General features: G+C 53.5%; 1 protein-coding gene across 4 annotated transcripts in view; it reads right to left on the bottom strand.

Annotated features, from left to right (window-relative positions):
• VWC2 (von Willebrand factor C domain containing 2) overlaps positions 1 to 20,687 on the bottom strand; it is a 63,219-nt gene extending 42,532 nt beyond the window's left edge. Inside the window, exons 1-4 of one of the 4 annotated variants that reach the window (XM_081079382.1) lie at positions 19,473 to 20,196; positions 18,846 to 18,935; positions 17,682 to 18,480; positions 1,537 to 1,666 (exon numbers count right to left, since the gene is read on the bottom strand). In XM_081079382.1, the coding sequence (XP_080935508.1) occupies positions 1,537 to 1,666; positions 17,682 to 18,480; positions 18,846 to 18,935; positions 19,473 to 19,648 (1,195 nt within the window). In that variant the 5' untranslated portion in view covers positions 19,649 to 20,196. Of the gene's footprint in view, positions 1 to 1,536; positions 1,667 to 17,681; positions 18,481 to 18,845; positions 18,936 to 19,472; positions 20,197 to 20,259 lie in introns of those variants that run through there. The other 3 variants (XM_081079384.1, XM_081079383.1, XM_081079385.1) reach the window with 3 other exon arrangements.
• Positions 20,688 to 21,449: the final 762 nt, after the last annotated feature.

Genomic DNA, 21,449 nt, shown 5'->3' with positions numbered 1-21,449 from the left:
AAGCGCCACCAGCATCTCCACCGGCTTCTCTTTCCAAACCTCAAGACTCTGCCCTCTTGTCAGTCCTAACTAACCCTAGCAAAGTAAACCTTACTGATTTCTTCTACCCCTCAGCTAGTGTTGGGCTTTATTTTTCAAAGATAGTCCATGCTCAAAGGCCTGATCATTTTCGGGGACTCATAGCTCATGGTCTCCATTTGTCATAATTACTACATTCGGAAGAATGACCTACTCCATATCAAGTCACACTAGGACATCTTTTGACGCTGTCCACTAACGTTCAGAGGACTGCACAAAGCACTTCTCCGCAATTATTTCACCAGGTGTTTACACCCCTAACACAGTGAATTTCTTCTTTCAGGGCTGTCCTTCTTCCCTGGAAACTCCTTCCTCTACTTATTTGTTTCAAGGGTTTTACAATTTGCTGGTGAATCTGGGTACCTGCGTGTATCTAGTGAAAAGTATCTGAGCTACGTCACGGCCCACACCATCTGGCTGGCATGACTGCAGAATCTCAGAATTGTCTCCGACACTAATAGCAGCCCTACGTAACCACCTGCCAATTATACAGCCCACATGACGCGGCTGCCACGCTTGGTCCAGCACCCCTGCCGCTGACGAGCTGACGACCTCACAGGTTCCCCCGTTCTGTCTCTGAAATGCTCGGGCCACGGAATTGCTCTCATCTTTGTGAGCCAACCTGTGGCTTCTGCCATGAGTCCTAGCACCAGGCCTTGGGGCCACGCAGGGACAGGCCCATCCCTCTGGTGAGGGAAGACGTTCCTACACTTGAATACTTGGGCATGTCTTCAATGTCAGCTCTCTTTGAAGTTACACTCAACTGCTTTATCAAAGTGTCCCCTGGAGCCATAATGCCAAGACCATTCTCCCTGGGAACGCACTCTTGTCAAACAGCCTCTTAGAGTGTGAGGCCCAGAGTGGCACTCAGTACTTCAGGTAAGAGGCAATTCTCACTGTTCGGGAGGAGGAAACACTCTGCCTTTATAAATTATGATCAAGGACGCCATGCCATTTCTAATTCCTACAGCAGACAAGGCTTTTGATCTACCAGGGGCTCTCACTGAATATAAGAGGAGCTTCTCTTCCTGCCTAATTTGCTTATGAAAAGTATTCAATTATGTGTCAAGTTTTAATTCAGTTAGTAATGAAAAGTAAATGGGCCTAACCAGCATGTTTGATTTGTCTTGGAAAGGGGAACTGCTTTGCAAGAACAAACAAAGTTAAATTAAAATGAGTGACTCTCCTCCATAGTGGAACTTGAATGTCTCCCCAAAGAACCTCACGTCCCTAAACATGGGGCTGACACCAACAAGAGAGCACCTGCCTTACTACAGAGCCACCCCCAACTGTCCCCTGGGGCCTCGAGGTTGCAGAGACATGCACGTGACTTTGTGTGGAGAGACGTGTGCAAACACACATCTGTGCATCTTTCATCGACCAGGAAGTAAGAGAAGAACGCGTGCGTGGACTGTGGGGCGCCTGGAGACGCCCTCCCACCTTGGGCACGTCACGTACCGTTTTTGCAGATGGGGCAGCACTGGTCAGGCTCATACACCGGGTCCACACACTCCGTCTGGGGACACGCGGACACCGTGCACAGCACCTCCCCGGTGGCCTCACAGCGGCACCTCTCGCATGGAGACACCTGGAACAGAAGCCCACGGTCAGGTGGTACATGCTGCCGACCTTATCTTTCAAATTCACGTTTTTCTTCCCCGAACATTCTGTGAAGACATCTAAGTGTTTTAGGAATGTAAACACACAAAATGATCCCGCCCAGGAATTTTCAAAGCGTGGAGACAGTTGTCCCAGGCTTGAGTAGGTCCCGTGGGGGCAGTAGCAGGGCATGGCCACAGGGCTTCTCCTCCCCTGTCAGGGCTCACGCAGCAGCTGTGTTACCGCCATCCCCAGGCTGAGCTACTTGAAGGAAGACTGTTTAAGTACTAAACAATAGTATGTCGTATTGAATTCTTGCCCAACCCCTCCTCACGCACGGGAATCCCTTTTACATAGCCCTGTCAAGACCACCCGACCTCACCTGGAACACCCCTGAGTTAGGAAGCGGTGAGGGAAGGAGACACTTCTCAGAGCCAGGCGCCAGCCAAGAGCTGTCTGAACGTGACCCCATCTAACTCTCATGGCAACACGAAAACACGCCGACTACACTTCCTGATGAGGAAACAGACTCAGGTGTCCGGCACCCTGCCCGGAGCAGGCCCTTCAGAGGGGGCTCCAGACGCCACAGTGCACCGGGTCTCCTTTCCAAGCCTTGTGGGTGTCCCCTTGCACCAGCCCGTGTGACCGACTCCTTCCACACACTGCGCTTCACCTGCCTCACTGTGCTTTCCAGCCACGGGCCTCAGTTCCACGTGTGGGGTCACTGCAGTCAAGCGTGACGGCAGTTCCTGGGAGGCCATGCCCTGCCAGCAGCACCCCCCACAGGAACTCGCGTGGACCATCGTGTGGGTCATTCTTGCCCTGACAACCACCAGGGAAATGACTTTTCACCTGGGCGGACTCAGGACAAAACAGAAAAAGCATATGGGGGCCCAGCAATAAGAAGCAGAAGCCGTGACATGGGAATATAGGCTTTAAGAGACAGTGGACAACGTCAAGCTGAGTTTCCTGGCCTGGGAGGCTCCGGATGACTTTTGCGTACGACACAATGACACCACCAGCACTTGTCAGGTAAAGGACACACATGGCATCCTCGATGCTTGCACTGTCTACACAATGCAGAAAATAAAACCCGAGGTCTCCACCGAATGGCTTGTTAGTCCATGAAGCAAACTTGTGTTTGAAGGCATGTTTCTCAGGCACCAGACCACAGCCAATATGGCTGGGAGTCAGGACTCAGGCCGCTTGTTCTAAGTCAGAGCTCCCCACCTGATACTAAGGGGTTCCTGGGACCCAAGTCACATGACTCAGCTCTGAATCCTGCTCTTGACTCTGTCCCGAGTCTCTGCCCCCTTCAGACGCTTCCTCCTGCCTTGCCTGCCCACCAGTGACTTGGGAAAGCCAGCCTGTTTTTCTCCACCCAACCTTAAACACACCTTCTTGCTTTCTGCTGTCAGAAGAGGCCACTGGCCTGGGTAAGAAATCCCTTGAATCCTGTTGCAACCGCCATTAAATTTCCAATCTGGAACGTTTTAGTGTGACAGCTGGAGTGGGTGCCATGAAACCCCATTGCTGCCAACTGCGTTGCTCCCGGTGGCCACAGAGCAATTCCAGGTTGCGTGCAGATGCTTCCCCAGGAACAGACACGTAGTGGGAGGCAAGACCACCCAGAGCAACCTGCCAAGTGACTGTAATGTTCTCAGATGAGACTGGTTTAATCACAGAAAAGAAAGAGAAGTATGAGCTAGTGGACCTCAGCTCAGACCTTTCTCAATTAAACTATTCAGCATCAAATAAACTTTCCTCGCCATTTCTCTTTTTCTTCCGTCAGCAGAGATGCTCCACTTACTTTTCTAACCCCCACTGTTGGATTCTGCAATGACATAAATAAGATGGACATGAAAACAAAGAGAAACACTGAATTCTGGGCTGTCCCTCTTCCTTCCTGTCTCCCAAGCCTTCTCAACTCTTTAAGTCCCAGGAACCCTTGAGTTCTTCTGGGAGCTCTGGGCTGGAGCACAGGGTCTTTGTCACTGAGTCCCCAGGCCCCGTCTGCAGGTGTGAGGCCAGCCAGACTCACAAGTGTCAGAGCCGTGTGTCCACCACATCTGGGGCTGTCACAGTGACCGAGCCAGTGGGAGAGGCTAGACGGGCTGTGAACACTGACCGAGTCAGGAAACACATGGTTGCAAGGATACAACAGCTAAAACCAACGTACACGGCACACTATGAACAACGTAAAACAAAACCTGTTTCTGGAAGGGTCACTGAACACCTCATAAAGAGCCACTCAAGAATTCGATGCCACACGTAAGGAAAAGGAAGAGAGTGACATGTTTCTCGCGAGAGAGGTCAAGGTTAAGGTTACACATTTAGCCCACGACGGGAAGAGAAGACACAGACACTAGAATGACACAACACTAACGCGGTGACGGGACAGGAGGTACTTGACGGTGTGTGAGGGGCTGTGTGGACACTGAGCGGCAAGGCCACAGCCTGAGACCAGAAAGCCGAACCTCAAGGTTCTGAAGCCACCCAGCCCTGACCTCAGGGGACAGGGTCACACCACGCTCTGCTCATTCTGTTTTTGCTAACCGTCCGGCCCTGTCAGTCAGGCTCTGCTTTAAATAGCTAAAGCTTATATTGAGTAGCTGAGGACTCGTGCTCCTTACTCACTCAGTCAAACTTCTTTTCGAATCCAAATATGGAAGACACGAGGAATGCACACATCCATCTTGCAGCCGGGGGAGGACACACATGGAGATCATGGGACTGACACCTGGGACGGCTTCTCTGGGTACCACCAGCAGCCCCTCCATCCTCCACTGACTGACCCAAGGGCTCAGAGTCCTGTGTTCTCCAGGAGAGACACGGAGACATGACCAGTGCTCAGTCAGGGTAGGGAGCTGACGTAAGAGTACGAAAGAGGAACTAGCAGGATGGTGGGAAATGGCAGCTGCCCCCTGGGCTGCGTACACGTTAACAATTCTGAAGGCACAGTGGTCACTTGTGTTTGGAACTATGGGGAAGAGATCAAACCACAATGTGGCACGTTAGTGGGGAGGACTGGGGCAGGTAAGGAAGGGACGGCCGTCGAGACAAGCAGCGGCCTCACGCACAGGTCCCTCCTGGGCAGAGCACCCAGTGGGGATCCCTGGGCCCGTATCGCTCCAGGACCAGTGGTCCTGAGAGGCTGAGCAGAGCAGCTGCCGAGAGCAGGGGCCCTAACACCAGGGCTGCCAAGAAGTATACAATGGCAGCCCCCGAAGGCAGCACAATGTCCCCACGGCCATGAGACCTGCCACAGCTCGGCACAGGAGACCTGGCTCTACCATAGGGGACAAGGCAAGAGGCAGGAGATGTCACGGGGACAAGGTGCCTTTCCCAATGCTGTGAGGCTACGTGAGTTCTTCCCAGCACGATCGTGGGAGGAATAAAGGAACATGGCAGACGTCTTGGGAGGAGAACTCCTGACTTGCTTAGTAATTACCCCAAAGTGAAGAGACTCCTAAGACTTCAAAAGACTGAGATTTGCCAGAGACCTCAGAACTTTAAACTGATAAGAACCAACGCTTTCCACCTCATCGGGTGTGGGCAATTCCACGACTAGCAGAACTGTTCTAAAGTGAAAGAACGTTGTCTCAGCGTTTGCACATCTGAGTTTTGTTTACAGATTTCACCCCATTATGTGATTATTTCCACGACCTCAAATTAAGAAACAAGTCACCAGAGGCACCACCTGCAAACAGCCGTCACTAAAAGCAGTCTTTGAGTGGCCCTGGATGACAAGCAGCCTCCCAAAATCATTGTCCCAGTTTCGTCACCAGATGGCGAAAGTGGCCTTTCCCATTGCTGAGTCCCTCTTTCTGAAAGTGCCCAGCGTCACCCTTAGCAGGACTCACCAAGTCCCCTTCTATTTAAACCACGGGGTTGTAGTAGCTTCTGATGACCTGGAAGGAACTGTGTTATTTTGGAACTGTAGGAAAAAGCAGGAGTGATGTCCTGCAATTCTGCTTTTTCTGGAGTGAAAACCTACCCGCAGGTCTGGTGACCTGCCGGGAATGTCACAGCAAGTCAGGCACCGGCCTGAACTCGGAGTCTGGCCAGGCGACCGGACCACTCACATACTGCCTTCAGGAGGACGTCCTGGGCCATCCTTCCTGATTTCGCCAGCCCCGCCTGACTCCTGCATGAAGCTATGCAGGTCAAGGCTTCCTCTTCAAGTCACCTCAAACTCAATTTTTCCTCAATCCTGCTTCAGGCTCCTGACCTGAAACTGTCTTATCAAACTAGCCCGAGGCACCCCGAGCTGTGGCTCCAGGCTGGAAAGCCACAGGTGCCGAGGGCCAGGCCCATCACGGAGGCCCCTGCCCAACAGCCTGCGTCTTCCAGGTTCCAGGTGCTGTGTCACCAGCCGCAGTCCCCAGGGCCAGCTTGGAGAGTCCAGACCCGTGTGCCCCTCCATCCTCTCCTCATGACACAGAGCAGCTCTAAGTGATGTGAACTTCATCCACAGCCTTCTCCTGCCTCCAACACGAGCTGCTGGCCAAAGGACAGGATGTTTCTGCTTCCTATGCCCTTCAGAAAGATGCTTTGGTTGGTGCTGTTCTCTGTCTTTCCATCCTCTGTCAGAGAAGGGATTTGCACAGAAAGGGACTTAATTAAGAACCGTCCCCAGAAGCTGTCGGCTTTCAGTCTCAGGCAGAAAACGAGTCTGTCTACAGCACAACAGATGAACAGTGCAGCCGCCTGAGTAGCCAGCCCAGCACGTCTCTCTTCTCGGCACCAAAGAATAAGTTCTCCTTCTTCACAGCTGAGCTTGAGGCAAGACCCTCCATGTAAGCCTCCTTCAAATCCACTAGTGTAATTCCTGAGATCAGTGTAGATCACACAGGAGCTCCCTCACGAGGGAGCAAACGCTGGCAGTGTCTGCAGGGCGAGTTCCTCGGGTGACAAACAGCCGAGTAGCTAAGGCGAGAATGAGGAAGACCCTTCTGCCTGCAGATCGGACCTGGTCAGCATTCTGGAAGCACAGCCAGGTTGGACCCTGCTACCAACTGGATGTTTGTGTGTCCCCAACATGCATGTGTCCAAGCCCTAACCCCCAGGGTGACAGTATTTGCCGTGTTGCCCCTGGGAGATCCTGCGTCAGGTGAGGACGTGACGGGAATCAGTGACCTGAGAAGAACAGAAGAGGCCGGAGATCACCCTGCTTTCTTTCCCCCGTGTAAGGACAAGCGCCCTCAGCAGCTTGATCTTGGACTTCCAGCCTCCAGACTGTGAGAGCTGAATTTCTGTCGTCTGAGCCGCCGGTCTCCGGTATTACGGCAGTCTGAGCTGACAAAGACACCACCCGCACCCTGAGGTTTGCACTGGAGGCGATGCGGGCCCACAGTGGACCAACCCTGACCTCCACACCCTGGCCCACAGCCAGCAGAGCAGGACGGAGAGCGGAGGGCCACAGGCGCAGGGAGAAAGGGCAGAGCTGGCTTCTCCCTTCATACATAAGTGATGAAGGTTAAACGTCTTCCGAAGAGGAGGCTTTTGAAAGACAGTGTGAGGGGCAGTGTGGGCTCTGGTTCTCCTGGGAATCACACATTCAAATTCTTTCAGGAATCACCAAGGAAACAAGGCTGTGTGCTGGGTGCAGTACCAGGGAGCGGTGGGGACTGTGGCAGACGGGGAGGTCACTGCGGACACTGCAAGTGATGGGCACGCCCGTCCGGACACAGACACACACACACACACACACAGCACATACACTCATACACACACTCACACACAGCACACACACACACACACATTCACACACACACAGCACTCACACTCACCCCGGAAGGAAACAGAACCCACTGTTCCCACGTGGCGTCCCTCGTGTGATGGCCATTGTGACGCTCACCTTGAGCAGGTGGAAGGAGGATGGCCACAGGTGCATGTCAGTGTCCTTTGCCCAAAGCTGGCCCAGCTCCAGGAAAGGGCTCACTCCCCAGCTGTGAAGGGGCCACGTGGACGCCCATCTGGGAGCCATCTGAGGCCAGAGTCTGGCTGGCTGGTTGGTGCTCCCTCAGGGAGCCTGGGCTGCTGATCACTGGGCCACTGCTGGGCCTGGGGGGGGGGGCGGAGAGCGGGGGGTGGAGGGGAGGCGGGTGGCTGGCTCTGGTCTCGTCCTTCTTGATTCCTAGCCTCTCCCCAAGCACCCTGAAACTACGCGGGACACCACCAGCGGTTGCTGCAATTAATGAAGCCCCTTCCATGGGGTTTAAGCTCGGCTGGAGCAGACATTGCAGGGCTCACTCATAAGGGACCCAGCTTGGCTGGCACTCACACACACAGGCAGCATGGTTCCCGAGAGCTGACCATTGAATTGTGTCGGCTTCCCCTCACTGTCACCACGGAGCAAGATGAGCTATTTCCTTGGCTTCTTGCAGGGCACGGAGAGCCAGAGGGGAACTTTGTTACCAGCGGGAGGTGACCTGAGCTGAGACTGACATTGGAGCACAGTTTATCCCTCGGGCCACCCGAGTCCCCTGCTCCTCACAGGCCCAGGGAAAGGCAGTGGCCTTGTCAGAATTCTTTCTTTTCCAATCTTCCCACCCCTGACATTTCTGCACATGTGACAACATGGCTGAACTGCATGCGGGTCGAGGCGAAGGTGCCCAGGGCAGCTTTGCTCCATGTGACAAGGGCCTGTCAGCACCCGGCCCCCTGCGGACTCCCTCCCTGCACTGCAGCCGAGGGAACCAAGATCCACCGTGACAGCCTGTCCACTGGCTAAGGTCCCAGAACATAACTGTCACCAGTGCAAGCATGTGACCAGCAGCAGAGCTCAAGCTCCCAACACCTTAACAGTCTGAACCAAGGCCTACTTGAAACTGATTATGTGTGTTACTTGTTCCAAGCCTCCTAAAACAAAAATACTGAGTTACCTTTACAAAAAGCATGTGAAATTTGAAAGTAAAATATAAGTAAAAAACCGTCTTTAAAGCTGGACGAAGGAAGTATAATTGAGTGTCGCACGTCACCGTGTGAGGAAAGCACCCGTCTGGTTGAGTTGATGTTACTAGTTATTTCTGAGCTGCCTCGTGAGCAAAGGCTATGGAGAGCCAAGTAAGAGGGGCGCATGTGGGACGTGGTGAGAGTTTCATTCCAGGAGGGCAGGAGCAGCCGCCCATGGCAGATTGGGGCTCAGGGATGTCTGTGACCAGGACAACGGCAGGAGTCCCTGAAGATGGTTACCTACTCTGTGATTTGGCCTAAACCTGAGCTGGCCCCAGTAATACTATTTTTCCAAAAACTTTTAAAAGTTGTATTTAATGGCATTTCCTGTTTGCTTAAAGATAGAATTCTAAACTCAAAATTCAGTGCAAGACGCACCAACCTCCACAAGGTACAGAACATTAGGTACATCTCCAGTTAGTCATTATCTCCCTGGAGACCCAATTTCGTCTACAGTCGGGGTCTTAACCCCAGCACCCCGACATTGGTTGTCAGGGGCTGCTCTGGACACTGGAGGATTTCAGAAACATGTGCAGCCTCTACCCACCCATGTCAGTAACACCCTCCCACCCCACCCCCGTTACGACCACCAAAGATGTCCACATACATCAGCAAATGCCCCCTGCTGGGCCAACCACTGATCTATGGCTTATTGAACAAAGGTTCATTCCTTCCTCACCGGGTGACTTTACTTCTGGGATCATGTTCCTTCTTTCTGAATTTCATCCTTCATATTGCATTTTGAAGTTCTTTTAGTAAAGATTTCTTGGTGATGTGCTCTCTATTTTTATCTGAAAATATGTTTGTTCGGGCTCGTTCCTGAAAAACAGTTTTGCTGGGTGCATAAAGTGGATTAACACTTATTTTTTTCTTTGTTCTTTAAAGATGTTCTTCTATTTTGGGGGGTTTTCTCCTGTTGACAAGATGTCAGCTGACAGCCCACTTGCTGTTATTTTATAGGTAGTCTTTTCTCTCTGGTTGCCCTTAAAATCTTTCTTTTGCCTTTGGTGTTCTGCAGTCTCTCTATGATGTGGATTTATTTTTATTGATCTTCCTTAACATTCCTTGGGATTCCTGAATCAGAAAATAGTAGTCTTTCAACTAGAAAGTCATGGACGCCCACGTTCTCACTATCTCTTTCAGAATTCTAACCTGGTGGACATTAGACCTCCTCTCTCTCTGGATCACTGCTTCAAATCTATCTTCTGGTTCACAAAATTATTTGTAATCTGTTTCTAATGTACTGTGAGACCCTCCCATTCAATATTAATCCAACTATTATAGCATTCATTTATACAAGTCCCACCTGCTTCTCTTCCAAAGCTGACGAGGGTTTGGGGTACACCTGTGTTATTTACCCACACTTTTTATTCCAGCAGTGGTTTCTTTATGCACATTAAATATTCTCATCTACATCCCAACGTCTGTCTGGGTCTGATCTGACTGCTATTTTGGCTGACTCTTGTTCACAAAGCCCTTTCTTCTTGTGCATAATGTTATTTTGACATAATGTTCCTTGGAAATAATTTATGGGATTCTTCACAGCCTGGACAGTGGGTGCATTCCTGCTTAGTACATTTGCTTCTGTCAGATACCAGCCTGGGACCCCTTTGAACAAAAGTGTCCACTTGGATTATTTGGCCCACTCAGAGAAGCATAAATCTCGACTCCACACCCATAGGAGGCCACATACACTCAAGATGAAACTGTTCAGAAAAATCCCGCACAGGCTGAGGTCCGTCCAGGGGAGTTTGTCCGCATCGCCCCTTTGCATGAGAGGCTTTTCCGGGGAGACACCTCCTGATCTGATTCTCTCCACTTGGGGCCCTGGACTTGTCATGTTTCCCAGCCTGGCCCTGAGCACAAGGGTCGGGCCCCAGGCTTCAGTACTTGCCACTGCAAGGCTGACGTTCTTCTCTGGATTCTGGCCTCCACCTTTAGGGATGAATTTTTCTTTCTTTTGTGCCATTTCAGCTGTGCTTTTAAGATGTGTTGTATGTGATATCCAGGATTTCATCAGTTTTGTACACATGGGTTTTCAAGCTATCACTCTTCCATATCCCAGCCAAGGGGTGGTCATCATATTTAAAGCAAAATCATTCTTGCCATGAGTGGAAATGTGCAGAGCCACACGGTATCCAGATTTTCCATCCCTCTGCTTCTCCACGGGCCTGGGGCTTCCGAGAGAACCCACAGGGCCACAGGCAGACGTCTGACATCATCCTTCCCCGCGGATTCAAAGGCACTCTGTGTCCTGGCTGCACCCCAGTGCCCGACAGAAATAGAATGGCCAAGTGAAATCCAGCTGGCAGGATGTCAGGCTGGACACAGATAAGCAGCAAGGGTTTCCAGCTACGTGGTCAGAACCGGACCATGAAGGATTGCTACAGCGGACATCGGCTGGAGTGGAAAACCACGTCCTTTCCTCCAGCTCACAATCGTTCCATTTGAGACAAAGTCTTGTCTTCACCCTAGAAATTGGCCCCAGGGTTCCTGTCATTTAAAAACAAACCATTGCCAACAACAGAGCCTAGATGAGTGGCTCCCACCTGTTCCCCACAGAGCCGCTCTTGATGCTCCTGCACATCTCACACACGATAGGTCACTGCCCATTTACCGGGGACCCAGGAGTTAGTCACTGTACCTCTGGTAGCCAGGCCAGTGCATGGCATCCAGATATTCAGTTTTCTTTGCATAAATAAATACAAGAATGACTTTTTACTTGGAACTTATCAGATTTTGAGATATCATCTGAGAAGGAAATATTTATAGGAAAATATTTATAGAGTCACCCGCTAATGACGGCAGCAGCCTCCACAGGCAGTCGTCCTAGAGACCAAAAACCTTACTGGGGGTAGTCACCTCCCCTAAGACGCAACGCAACAGACCACACCTGAAAATCCACAGTAACCCAGCAGTGGGCTTCTCTCCTGTTTGTTCAGAGCTTTGTAGGTTCAAACTGCTCCCATGTATATCTGTTTTACTTCTGTAATGTGAGAGATAAGCGGATACTCTCCACTTTTTACCACTGGAAAATAAGGAAGCTCTGAGAATTGCCCACGGCACAAGGATGAAATAGAACAGGGCTCACACCCACCGTGTCTTTAGACAGAGATCCTCTGTCCTAGAAGGTGACGGACTGTCCACCCAAAGGGGGGTGCTGGGCAGCGTGGGGCCTGAGTTCCGAGGCCTCCTGACACCAGCTGGTTGTATGATTTTTGAGTCAGGCATCGGTTTCCTAGGGTGAAATTTCTCTATGAACAGAGAGGCATGGCAAAGCCATGTGGCTAAAAGAGCACAGGTATATCGTGCCAAGTGGGGTGTGGTCAGCAGGAGAGTAAACGCCCTTCTAAAGGGAGGCCCACTCCGAACCTGGCAGATGGCTGCTGCCTGGGGATCCTCCCATTCTGCACAACAGATTGGCAATCTGGGTATTTACGTGAGTCTCTCACTTAAATTGCACTAGTCAAACAAATGTCACATGCTAGGAGCTAAGCAGACACCTCCTTCGGCCGGAGTCGGCTCTGGGGCCACCACGCTGCGCTGTGGTCTGCTACTGTCCAAGGTCTTGGCCCTTCTGGAGACCTAGTGTTCTGTTCTCTGCCCCGGGAGACCGTCCCCTCATGCTCAGGAAGCCCCTACAACTAAATGGTTCTGATCTCATTACAACTCAAGCTTTCAGACTCTGAAGGACACATGCTTACTTTGTCCTCGATAGCTTGAGTCAAATGTAACATAAATCCACATAAATAAACACTTAACCACATTGATCCAGCATTTACCGGGCACACACGTGGGTCAGGTGCTCCAAGTCTGGAGGAGCTTTCCCTTCTCCAAGGACTGGCTTCTCTTGGCCACACACAGAATGCCGCTTCGTCACTGTACCATCATAAAGACGAGGTGGCAGGTGGAGGTATACAATGTTCAGAGCCCAGCAGAAGTGGCTCCTCCACTTACTAACTCAATGGCTTTGCTCCAATGACTTAACTGTTTTGAACCTCAGTTTTCTCTCCTTTAACATAAAGAAAATGCCACCAATTCATCAGCTTGTGGTGTGAATCACCCCTTCCCAAATGTATAAAACATACGGGCACTGAATAAATATTGATTCCTTCCTTCCCATTGTAACAAAATCAGATTTTTATGGTGTTTATCCCACCATATTCACAAATCAGATTGGCGTGGGGCTTGACAGTCCAAGTTAGGCCTCCCCACCCTGAGGCAGAAACACATCTGAAAGGTCCCGAGACACCTCAGGGATTCCCCTTTTTTGGTTAGTTGCTCCTGTGTAAACGGCTTTAGACAAGAGGACACATTGAGAAGTCCGGAACTTACAAAATCGGACTCGGAACCAAAACAAGTGCAGAGGCAGCACCGCCAGCGCACACGTCAGCGTGGCCCAGGGAGAAGAACAGAAACTTCTCACGGCTTGGTTCATTCTCCTTTGAGAAGGGAACTAACAATCGCATCGTTTTAAGTAACATCAGCCACTAGGATATAGATACCATTAAATTGAAAATGTGAAGAACTGTGTCTTCCTCTATACTGGCACTTTCTCATAATTTTAATAGAAATCTATTTAGATGGAGCCTTTGATTCCAAATTTCATGTAAGTTGTTTTTTTCATTAATAAACTTCTAGAAATGAGATTTTGCAACAGGGTCAGTCATGAGTCATACCCTGAAGCCACAGGGGAGGGTCTGGTTGCCTCAGTGGTCCCAAAGCATCTCACCAGCAACCCTGCTTTCCATTATCTCTAGGTCAACAGTCCTCGAGCTTTGAAAGACAGTCTGGCAAGCAGCACTTATTAATAATTCATTTTTCTTTTCCTTCAAAGACTCACACAGTTGCCAATCGGAGCTCCCGATCAGCTATGCTAACCGGTGTGGACTCACCAGACGGATATCCTCCCTACGGAAAGCAAAGCGATGTGAAGTATTGGTTATCCTGCACGGCCTTATCTCAGGGAGCCGCATAAATTCCGCTGGGTTCTCTAAAACACTGAAACAAGCTTGCAGAGCCCAGGGCAGCAGGATACCCATGAGGGGAACAACTCTGGTTGCTCAAAATGGAATCGTTTCTTATTAATGAATTTCAAATTTGATGTGCTGCTGAGCTACTTGGTAGTCACCAGGGGTCCATGCAAAGCTGCTCACTAGAGCCTGTCGCAGCCAGCTGTGCGATATGCACGATACGAGGACCCGGTGACATCAGCAGAGTGCTCCTGAAGTGTCGCCCAGGCTGGAACCAACAGAACCAGGGCGCTTTACATGGGCTGCGGAGCCATGTTTGTCAGGCAGTGGTTTAGCAGCGACCACTTTAGGGATTCTTCCTTCCAGGCATACCTGCTGCAGCTCCTCCCACACACACACATCTGGGCCCACACCTACGAGGCCAGTCACGGCCACTGACACTGTATTACAGGCCGGCCGGTGTCCACCCCTCCCAGATTCAGATGGGGTTGAATCCCTAACCCCCAGCACCTCAGAATGTGACTGTGTTTAGAGAAAGGGTCTTTACAGAGGTACTTACGTGAAAATGAGGTCATATGGATGGGCCCCAATACAACATGACAGGTGTCCTTCTAAGAAGAGGAGATGAGGACACAGACATGCACAGACGGAAAGCAACGTGAGAACACGGCTGTCCACACGCCCAGGAGTGAGGCCTCAGGAGGAAGCAGACCTGCTCACACCTGGATCTCAGACTTCCAGCTCCAGGATGTGAGAGAACACATTTCTGTTGTTTAAGCTGCCTGGTCTGTGGTACTTTGCTACGATGGCCCCAGCAAAGGAATGCACCCTAGGAAGCAGACAGCACACCAAAACACCTCTCATTTCTAAAAAATACAGACCAATAGACAGCCTTCCTTATTCAAATTTGGATGCCTGCTGGTACAAGTTGAAGGCCAGGACACGGTACAATTTGAGAAGCAGTGGAGAACATTCTACCAGTAACTACGTTTTTATTTGGACACTCAAATTAAATCGCAAACATCCTGGAGGAAGGAGGATATTATCTAATCATTACTAGCAGCTTAATGGTATTTTGTTGAAGCTGAGAGTGAGGTCTGCTGGCATCTGGCTGAGACCAACCAGGCTGCAAGGGAAGGGAGTTTCAGTGGGGTAAGGAGCATGGAGAGATGGGGAAACACAGGCTCGAACTGAGGAGAAACCTGGGTGGCGAGGACAGCAGGTAGACATGTGCCCCTGGAGAGAGAAAACACAGAAGATAGGGAGGAAGCACCCCCGCTCACAGGCCAAATGCACATCCCAGGCACATGGCAGGGTCTCGGGTTCTATCTGCTTCTCACGCCAGACCCACAGTGAGCGCCCAGCCTCTGCCAGTAATTTCTCCCCCGGGAAGCAGAGGGCAGACTGTTCAAGTGCCTGCGTGCCTCCCAGCAGAAGCAGCCCCACAGGGATCTCCCTTTCACTTCCTTCCTTGCGATGGAAACAGGGTCCAAATTGACCCGACTGTACCACAGCCTTTGTTTGAGTTACATTTTCTTGAGAGAAGCACAAGGCATTTCAGACAAGAAGTGCTTCTCTTTTCCATTTTCCATATACTTTGTGCTACGCAAACCACAGGCTACCGCTTGTCTCTCTGAAGCCCAGGATACCCGGGGCAGGCACATGATCAGTGGCTGTGCCAGGGCACTTGCATGACAACAGTTCACCATTAGTGCAACTTACAGACCCCTTGGACTCACAGCTGACCCCGGACCCTTCTATATTCATCCTTTCTACACCCCGAACAAAACACCACAAACCAAAATACAGACACTAAATGACTTACGTAAAGCCACACTTAGAGAAATGCCTAGAAATTTTCCTGATAGTAACAAAATGAACAGGCATATACACACACACAATGAAATCGTCATTTACTTGTACTCTAAAGGAGCGGGCACATAACTGAAAACGGGTAGCAACTTTGCAACATCTGGGCACGGTGCATGCTCTCAGCTGGTAACGACTGGACAAAAGTTAAGAATGAAGTGTCACCTGGAGAGGAAAGGTACCCCCTAATGCTCCAAAAATGAGGTCATTGGTACTTGAATTCTTCCCAAGATTGCGATCTTTGCAATCTCCCTTTGGCTGTCATCTCCCATCTCCCGTCTGACACACATTCTTCCTATTGACCAATGTTTGACAACAGGAATCAGAGACCCCCCACCCCATACAGAAGGCAGCCTCACGGCATCTAGCACTTAGCCGTGAATTACTAAACACAAGTCTGGAATCTTCCGTCTACCTGTATTTGGGCTATTTAGCCTACCTCATGGGGCACTTGTAAGATGACTGGAATTCCATACCGGGCAACAATACATGTTAATGACTGAAGACCAGCCACTTATCTTGGCTCTTGTAACACTCAGATTTTCTTACCAACCGAAACCTCAAGAGCACTGTTTGGTTGGATATGTGCCCTCAGCCCTGTCCCAGGCCAACAGGAAGGAGCCAGTCCCCTGGGCCTCACCAGCACCCAGGGCCACCACGGCCTCTGCACTTTCCTCTTGCACCTAAATCATCTGGGAGGCGGCTGCTGGACTCCCCAGGAGGCAGCTGCATTTGCAGGGGCAGGGCTCCTGACTCTTATGTTGTGTGGCCCTGGGCCTGGCTCCAGTGAGCTCCTCACCAAAGCTGTCTGTGTTTCTCCAAGGGCTGGTGAGTGGCAAAGCCAGAATGGAAGCGCATGTCGACTGACTCTACACGTCAATCTTCTTTCCACACTTTGTACATCATCCCTAGATCTGTTCTCCTGGCTTTCTACTTCTGCAACACTCAGGAATTCAATCCTAAAACTCATCACCTGCAGTTACACCCTGGGCACATCCTGAATCTGCAGATCTCGAAGTCTGTGTGCACTAGGGAACCCCACCTGCCTTTTCTGCTCAGCTTTGGGGGTTATAGGTCCCAGGATGCCCTCTGCCGCCCAGGAAATCTCAGGCATGCCAAGTCCACAGGTCATGTCCAGGTAGGCCATAGGTTGAACCTACCTTGGGGCTGAGGTGGGGGTATGGGGGCAGGCATGGGGGCATGGGGGGTATTGGAACAGCTAAACAGCCGTGCAGGTGTTTCCCAGGCCCGCTAGTGGGGAGGCAGGGCTTTTGGAGTGCACGTGGGGCCAGCGCATGCGTGCTGGGCAGCACTACCACCTAACCCACGCGCCATCAGGGCTGAGCTGCTGGTTCAAGCGCTGTGAGGGGGAAGCGTGAGGGGCGTAGTAGAGCGGTTCAGCTTGACACCGGAGTCTGCTTCTGAAGAGTCGCATTGCCTTCAACACGTTATTTAAATATTCTGTCTCAGTGTCCTCTTTTCCCAAAACTGAAGATAATAGACAATAAATCTACTTTATAGCATGGTATGAGATTTAGCTAAGTTAACACACGTGAGAAACACAGCCTGGAGCCTGACACACAGTGGGCATCCCGGAGATGGTCAGAGCTTCTACTACTATTACTAGTACTCATCTAAGATAAAAGTTTGCACCCATGGACTGGGCTTCCTGTTTTGGCAGGCCACCATGTTTTGGTACCCAAATGAGCCAGCATTTCCTTTTTCTTTGAATTGTTAGCGCGTTTGCATGATACCCCAACACATAATCTCAGGAAATGGCTTATTTATGTGAACAGTCTCCCTTAATTGGCTATTAGCTGAAGAATAGATCCCAAATGGCAGGGTAAATTGCCCTGTGTCTGCAAACAGGTTGAGCATTCCAGTCTCAACACTTTTAAATGAGGAGTAGTAAATTAATGCTGCAAGTACAGCTAATTAGTGTTCGGGCCAGTCCCTTCCACGCCGCGGGCTTCACTCTAAGGAAAGCCTTTTACAGCGAAGACCAGCGCGGTCACCGTGGGGTGGCCACCCTGCATCAAGGATGACCTCTGCACTGAAAGCAGAGGCCTCGCCGGGCGCCTGCTCTGCGCCCTCCGCCTCTGGGAAGCAGAGACGCCCCGTCTCCAAGGCGGGGCCACAAGCGCGCGGCGCGGGCTCGCCCCGTCCTGGGAGGTGCGAAGCCGCCCGCGGGCGCTCGCCTCTTACCGCGAACTCCTGCAGAGTCTGGTAGGTCTCGCCCCGGAACTCGCAGTAGTTCTTCCTCTCCTTGCACTGAGGGCAGCACTGGCTGGTGTCGACGTGGATGCAGCGCGGGTGCAGCCGCGGGCACTCGGGCTGCGCGCACAGCGGCCCCTCCTCGGTGCACAGACACGGGCAGGCCGACGGGCCCGGCGCGAACTTCTCCCCGATGGCGTACACGAAGCCGCTCTCGTCCACGCAGCCCTTGCCGCGATAGTCCGGGTACAAATACTCCTCCGGCGCCTCGGTTGCGGGCGCGAGGTCCGGCCCCGCCGCGTCCTGGGCTGCCGCCGCCAGGGGCTCCCGCTGCGGGGTGTCCCCGCGGGCCAGGACCTGCAGGTCCCCGGCCTTGGCGCCCTCGCCCTGAGCGGCCCAGGCCTGCTTCTGTTTGCTCCACGCCTCCCGGCCGGCGAGCCCGCGGCCGCCCTTGCTCTTCCAGTCCCGGCCACTGGCGCTCTCGTCCCTCGCGGGGCGCCCCAGCTCGCTCACCCGCCCCGGGCCATCCCGAGACGCGTGCTCGCGCTTCTCCTGGCCGGGCTGCTCGGGCGCCTGGGCCAGCTTCTCCAGCGGGATGCTCGGGCTGCACAATGCCACCACCAGGCAGCAGGTGACCAGGAGGGAGCTGGACCGCGCGCCCACTGCCATCGCAGTGGAGCTGGCCATCCCCTCCCACGTCCCGGCGGCCGGGCGGGCGGGGAGCGCGGCGGGGAGACGAGTTGCATTCACCGCCCTGGGGCGCGCCGCCGCCAGCCAGGAGCCACCGTCCCTGCGGAGAGAACGGCAGCACAGCTGAGCCCCGCGGCCCGCGCGCGCCCCGGCCCCCACCCGGCCCCGCGCCGCCCGGCTCCCGCAGCGCTAGATGGACGAGCGGGACCGTGCGGGCGGGGGCCGCAAGCCCGGCGTCGGTGCACAGCCGGACTGCTCACACATCACGAATCGTGGGAACGCATGGAAGCCAAGTCGCAGGAAACGCCGGCCCCGCAGTGTTTCTCACGCAGCCGCCAAGGGCGGGTGGGAGCCGCGGAAAAGCCGCGAGCAAGCGGGACCAGCCCCCACTCCCCGAAAACCTGGGGTAGAGCCACGTAATTCAGGCGCCCAGGGTGCCCCTCCCTCGGCTCTGGCCACACTTGCCAAACGGTACTGAATGGAGAATTCCGCAGTGGAGCTGGAGACTGAACATGCTGGCAGCTAGTGGGAAGCCCTCTCTCGCCTGCCTTAGGGCTTTGGGGGGAAAGGGACAGAAATGGGTTAAACAAGGCTCCTAGGACCCCATGATGCATTCCCAACAACTTTTTAAATGTTTCCAATGCGGGAGCGGGCGCGGCTTCCCCGCCCGCCTCCCCAGGACCCCCTGCCCTGAACGATGTCCCCTGACCACCCCTGGTGGCGGGGTCGGGGATTCCGGAGGCTACGCGCCCACCCGCCGCTCAGTGCCTCTCAGGCCAGGAGAGACCCTCGCTCAGGCACAGCTCAGGCTCCTAATGGCTTTCCCCAGGAGGGGTCGTGACTGTGAAGCAGGAGAGCCCCGTCAGCGCTAACTGGGCAGGGGGGCGGCTGCGGATGGAAGGCGCAGGGCGGGGCGGGTCCCTCCTCCTCGCCCGGTCTCGGGAAGCCTTTCTGGATTCCAAAGTTTCCGTCGCCCAAAGGGGCTGGGAGAACCCTGGTCACCGCAGGGTGCGGGCGGCCCAGCCTCCCCCCCTCCCCTCCCACGCCCCCTCCCCAATTTGGCGCGCTTCAGGTGTCTCCCTCCCTCCTCACCTGGTCCCAGTAGGAGGACTCGGTCTGCTCGCCCTCTGCTCACTCCCAGCCCCTGCCCGGTCCACCTGAGCCCAGGGAGAATCGCCCACATTTACAAACTTGAGGAGGGGGAGTCTCCTCCGGAGCAGCAGGGAGGCTGAACGCTGCCTTGGGCACAGACAGCCGAGTACCCTCATCCCTGAGGGCGGGCGCCCAGCCTACATACATGAGCGCCGGGCGCGGGCCGGACTCTGGGCTCGCGGTGGGCGTGGGGACAGCAGCGGCGGGTGCGGCCCCAGGGCGCTGGCGCCCATCCTCCGTGTGGCCGGGGACCCGCGCAGGGCGCCAGCGGAGAGCACACTCCACCTGCGCGTTCACCGCGCTAGGGCGTCTCCGCCAGCTTGCTCATCGCGCTGCGGGCGGCGGTAGTGGCGGCCCTAACTCGCGTCAGTGCCGCTGCCGCGCTCCGCCACTCATCCCCGGGTCTTGTCTCTGTGTCCACAACGAATCGCGCCCTAGGGGCCGCCCAGGCTTGGCCAAGCTCCTCTCCTCCCGCAGGCACTGGGAGCTCTCCAGACCGGGCAGCCGGGATGCCGGGCAGCCGTGGCGCCTCAGAGGGACAGGAGACGCCCGGAGCGCGACAAGCGGGCGAGTGGCACCGAGGCCCGCGTGGGAGCTCGCGCGCCCGCCTCCCCTGCCGCAGCCGCTGCCTGCCCAGCGCGCTCCCTGCTCCCTCTTTCCCCACAGACCGCTCGGCCGGGTTTGGAGGACCTCCCGCCCACTTGATGCCCTTGGACGCACGACCTACTTGTCACTCTCTGGCTCGCGGCCGTGTTCCCACCTCCGTGGCCGGCCCCCAGCCTGGTCCTGGCTGCCGTTCTTCCCTTTCATTCACTCTCCACTGCCCTGGGCTTTTTTCTGTCCACTTTCATCTGGGTTTTTTTTTTTTCTTTCCTTTATTCTTTTCTTGAATTTCTTCCTTACTAATGGACCCCCTCTGGCTTTTCATCCTGGGGACATCTTTGTTTTGCCACTGTTGAAAAACTTGAACCAAACTGCGTTGGATTTGGAATTCAAAGGCCTGATTAGTTTAGCAGACAGTTGTGAGCGGTTCCCTCTTTACATTCAGAAATCCGGAGGGACGTACGTGCGAGACTAAAAAACTCCTAAAAATCCACAGGGAGCACGTCTACTTTCTGACTCTCTGCAGTCTCTCTCCCGCAACCCTCTGTCTCCCCTTTCCTACAAGACAGACTCGGTTTATATTTGCCAAGGAAAGGCGTGACACATGATACTCGCATGGCCGAGTGACAGGAATTTGCTGGAAATGAAGAAGCAGGTTTGCCTTGGAGGGAAAAGCAAGGCAGGGTACACTGGGAGGGAGGCGAGTCAAAGCATAAAGTCGGAAGGGAAGTAGAAGAGATGTTGAGAGCACCGGAAACAGATCTGCTCTTAGGAGGCTGAGATCGGCCATCTGCTGGAACTGAGGGCAGCGGAGGTGGTGTTTGTGACTTGAGAGTAGAAAAGAGACTGAAATAAAATGCAAATCCAGAATGAGGTCAGGATGACTAAAACATGGCCGAGAGGCAGGGGGCCGTGGAGACTGGGACGCAGATGCACAGAGGGAACGAGCACCCTGTGCGTTTTCTCCACACGCAGCCAGCTGCCTGGGATGTGGAGGAGAGCTGGCTCTCCAAGTGGCGTGGAGACGGTGCGCTGCCAGCGCTTCCAGCCTGGCTGAGTGAGAGGGGCAGAGCAGCTTCCAGGAAGAAGAGCCTTCTGGGATCTCCTTTCCAGGTCAAGTCTCAGCAGTGTTAGGGAAAGTGCAGAGCTCCCTCACTGTATCCTGGGGACCTCTGGCTGCCAGGGCCCCAACCATGAGGGCTTCTCTCACTTAGCTCTCACCTTTGGGAAAGCCGTTTTTAACTTGAACCCTGAACTTGAGCCAATGAAAAGGAGTAGCTGTAAAGCCTTCATCTTTTGGCGTTAGAAGGGGTA

This window comes from Rhinolophus hipposideros (assembly GCF_964194185.1).
Source record: "Rhinolophus hipposideros genome assembly, chromosome: 18".
Lineage (NCBI taxonomy): Eukaryota > Metazoa > Chordata > Mammalia > Chiroptera > Rhinolophidae > Rhinolophus > Rhinolophus hipposideros.
This window is presented reverse-complemented; position numbering and strand designations above follow the sequence as displayed.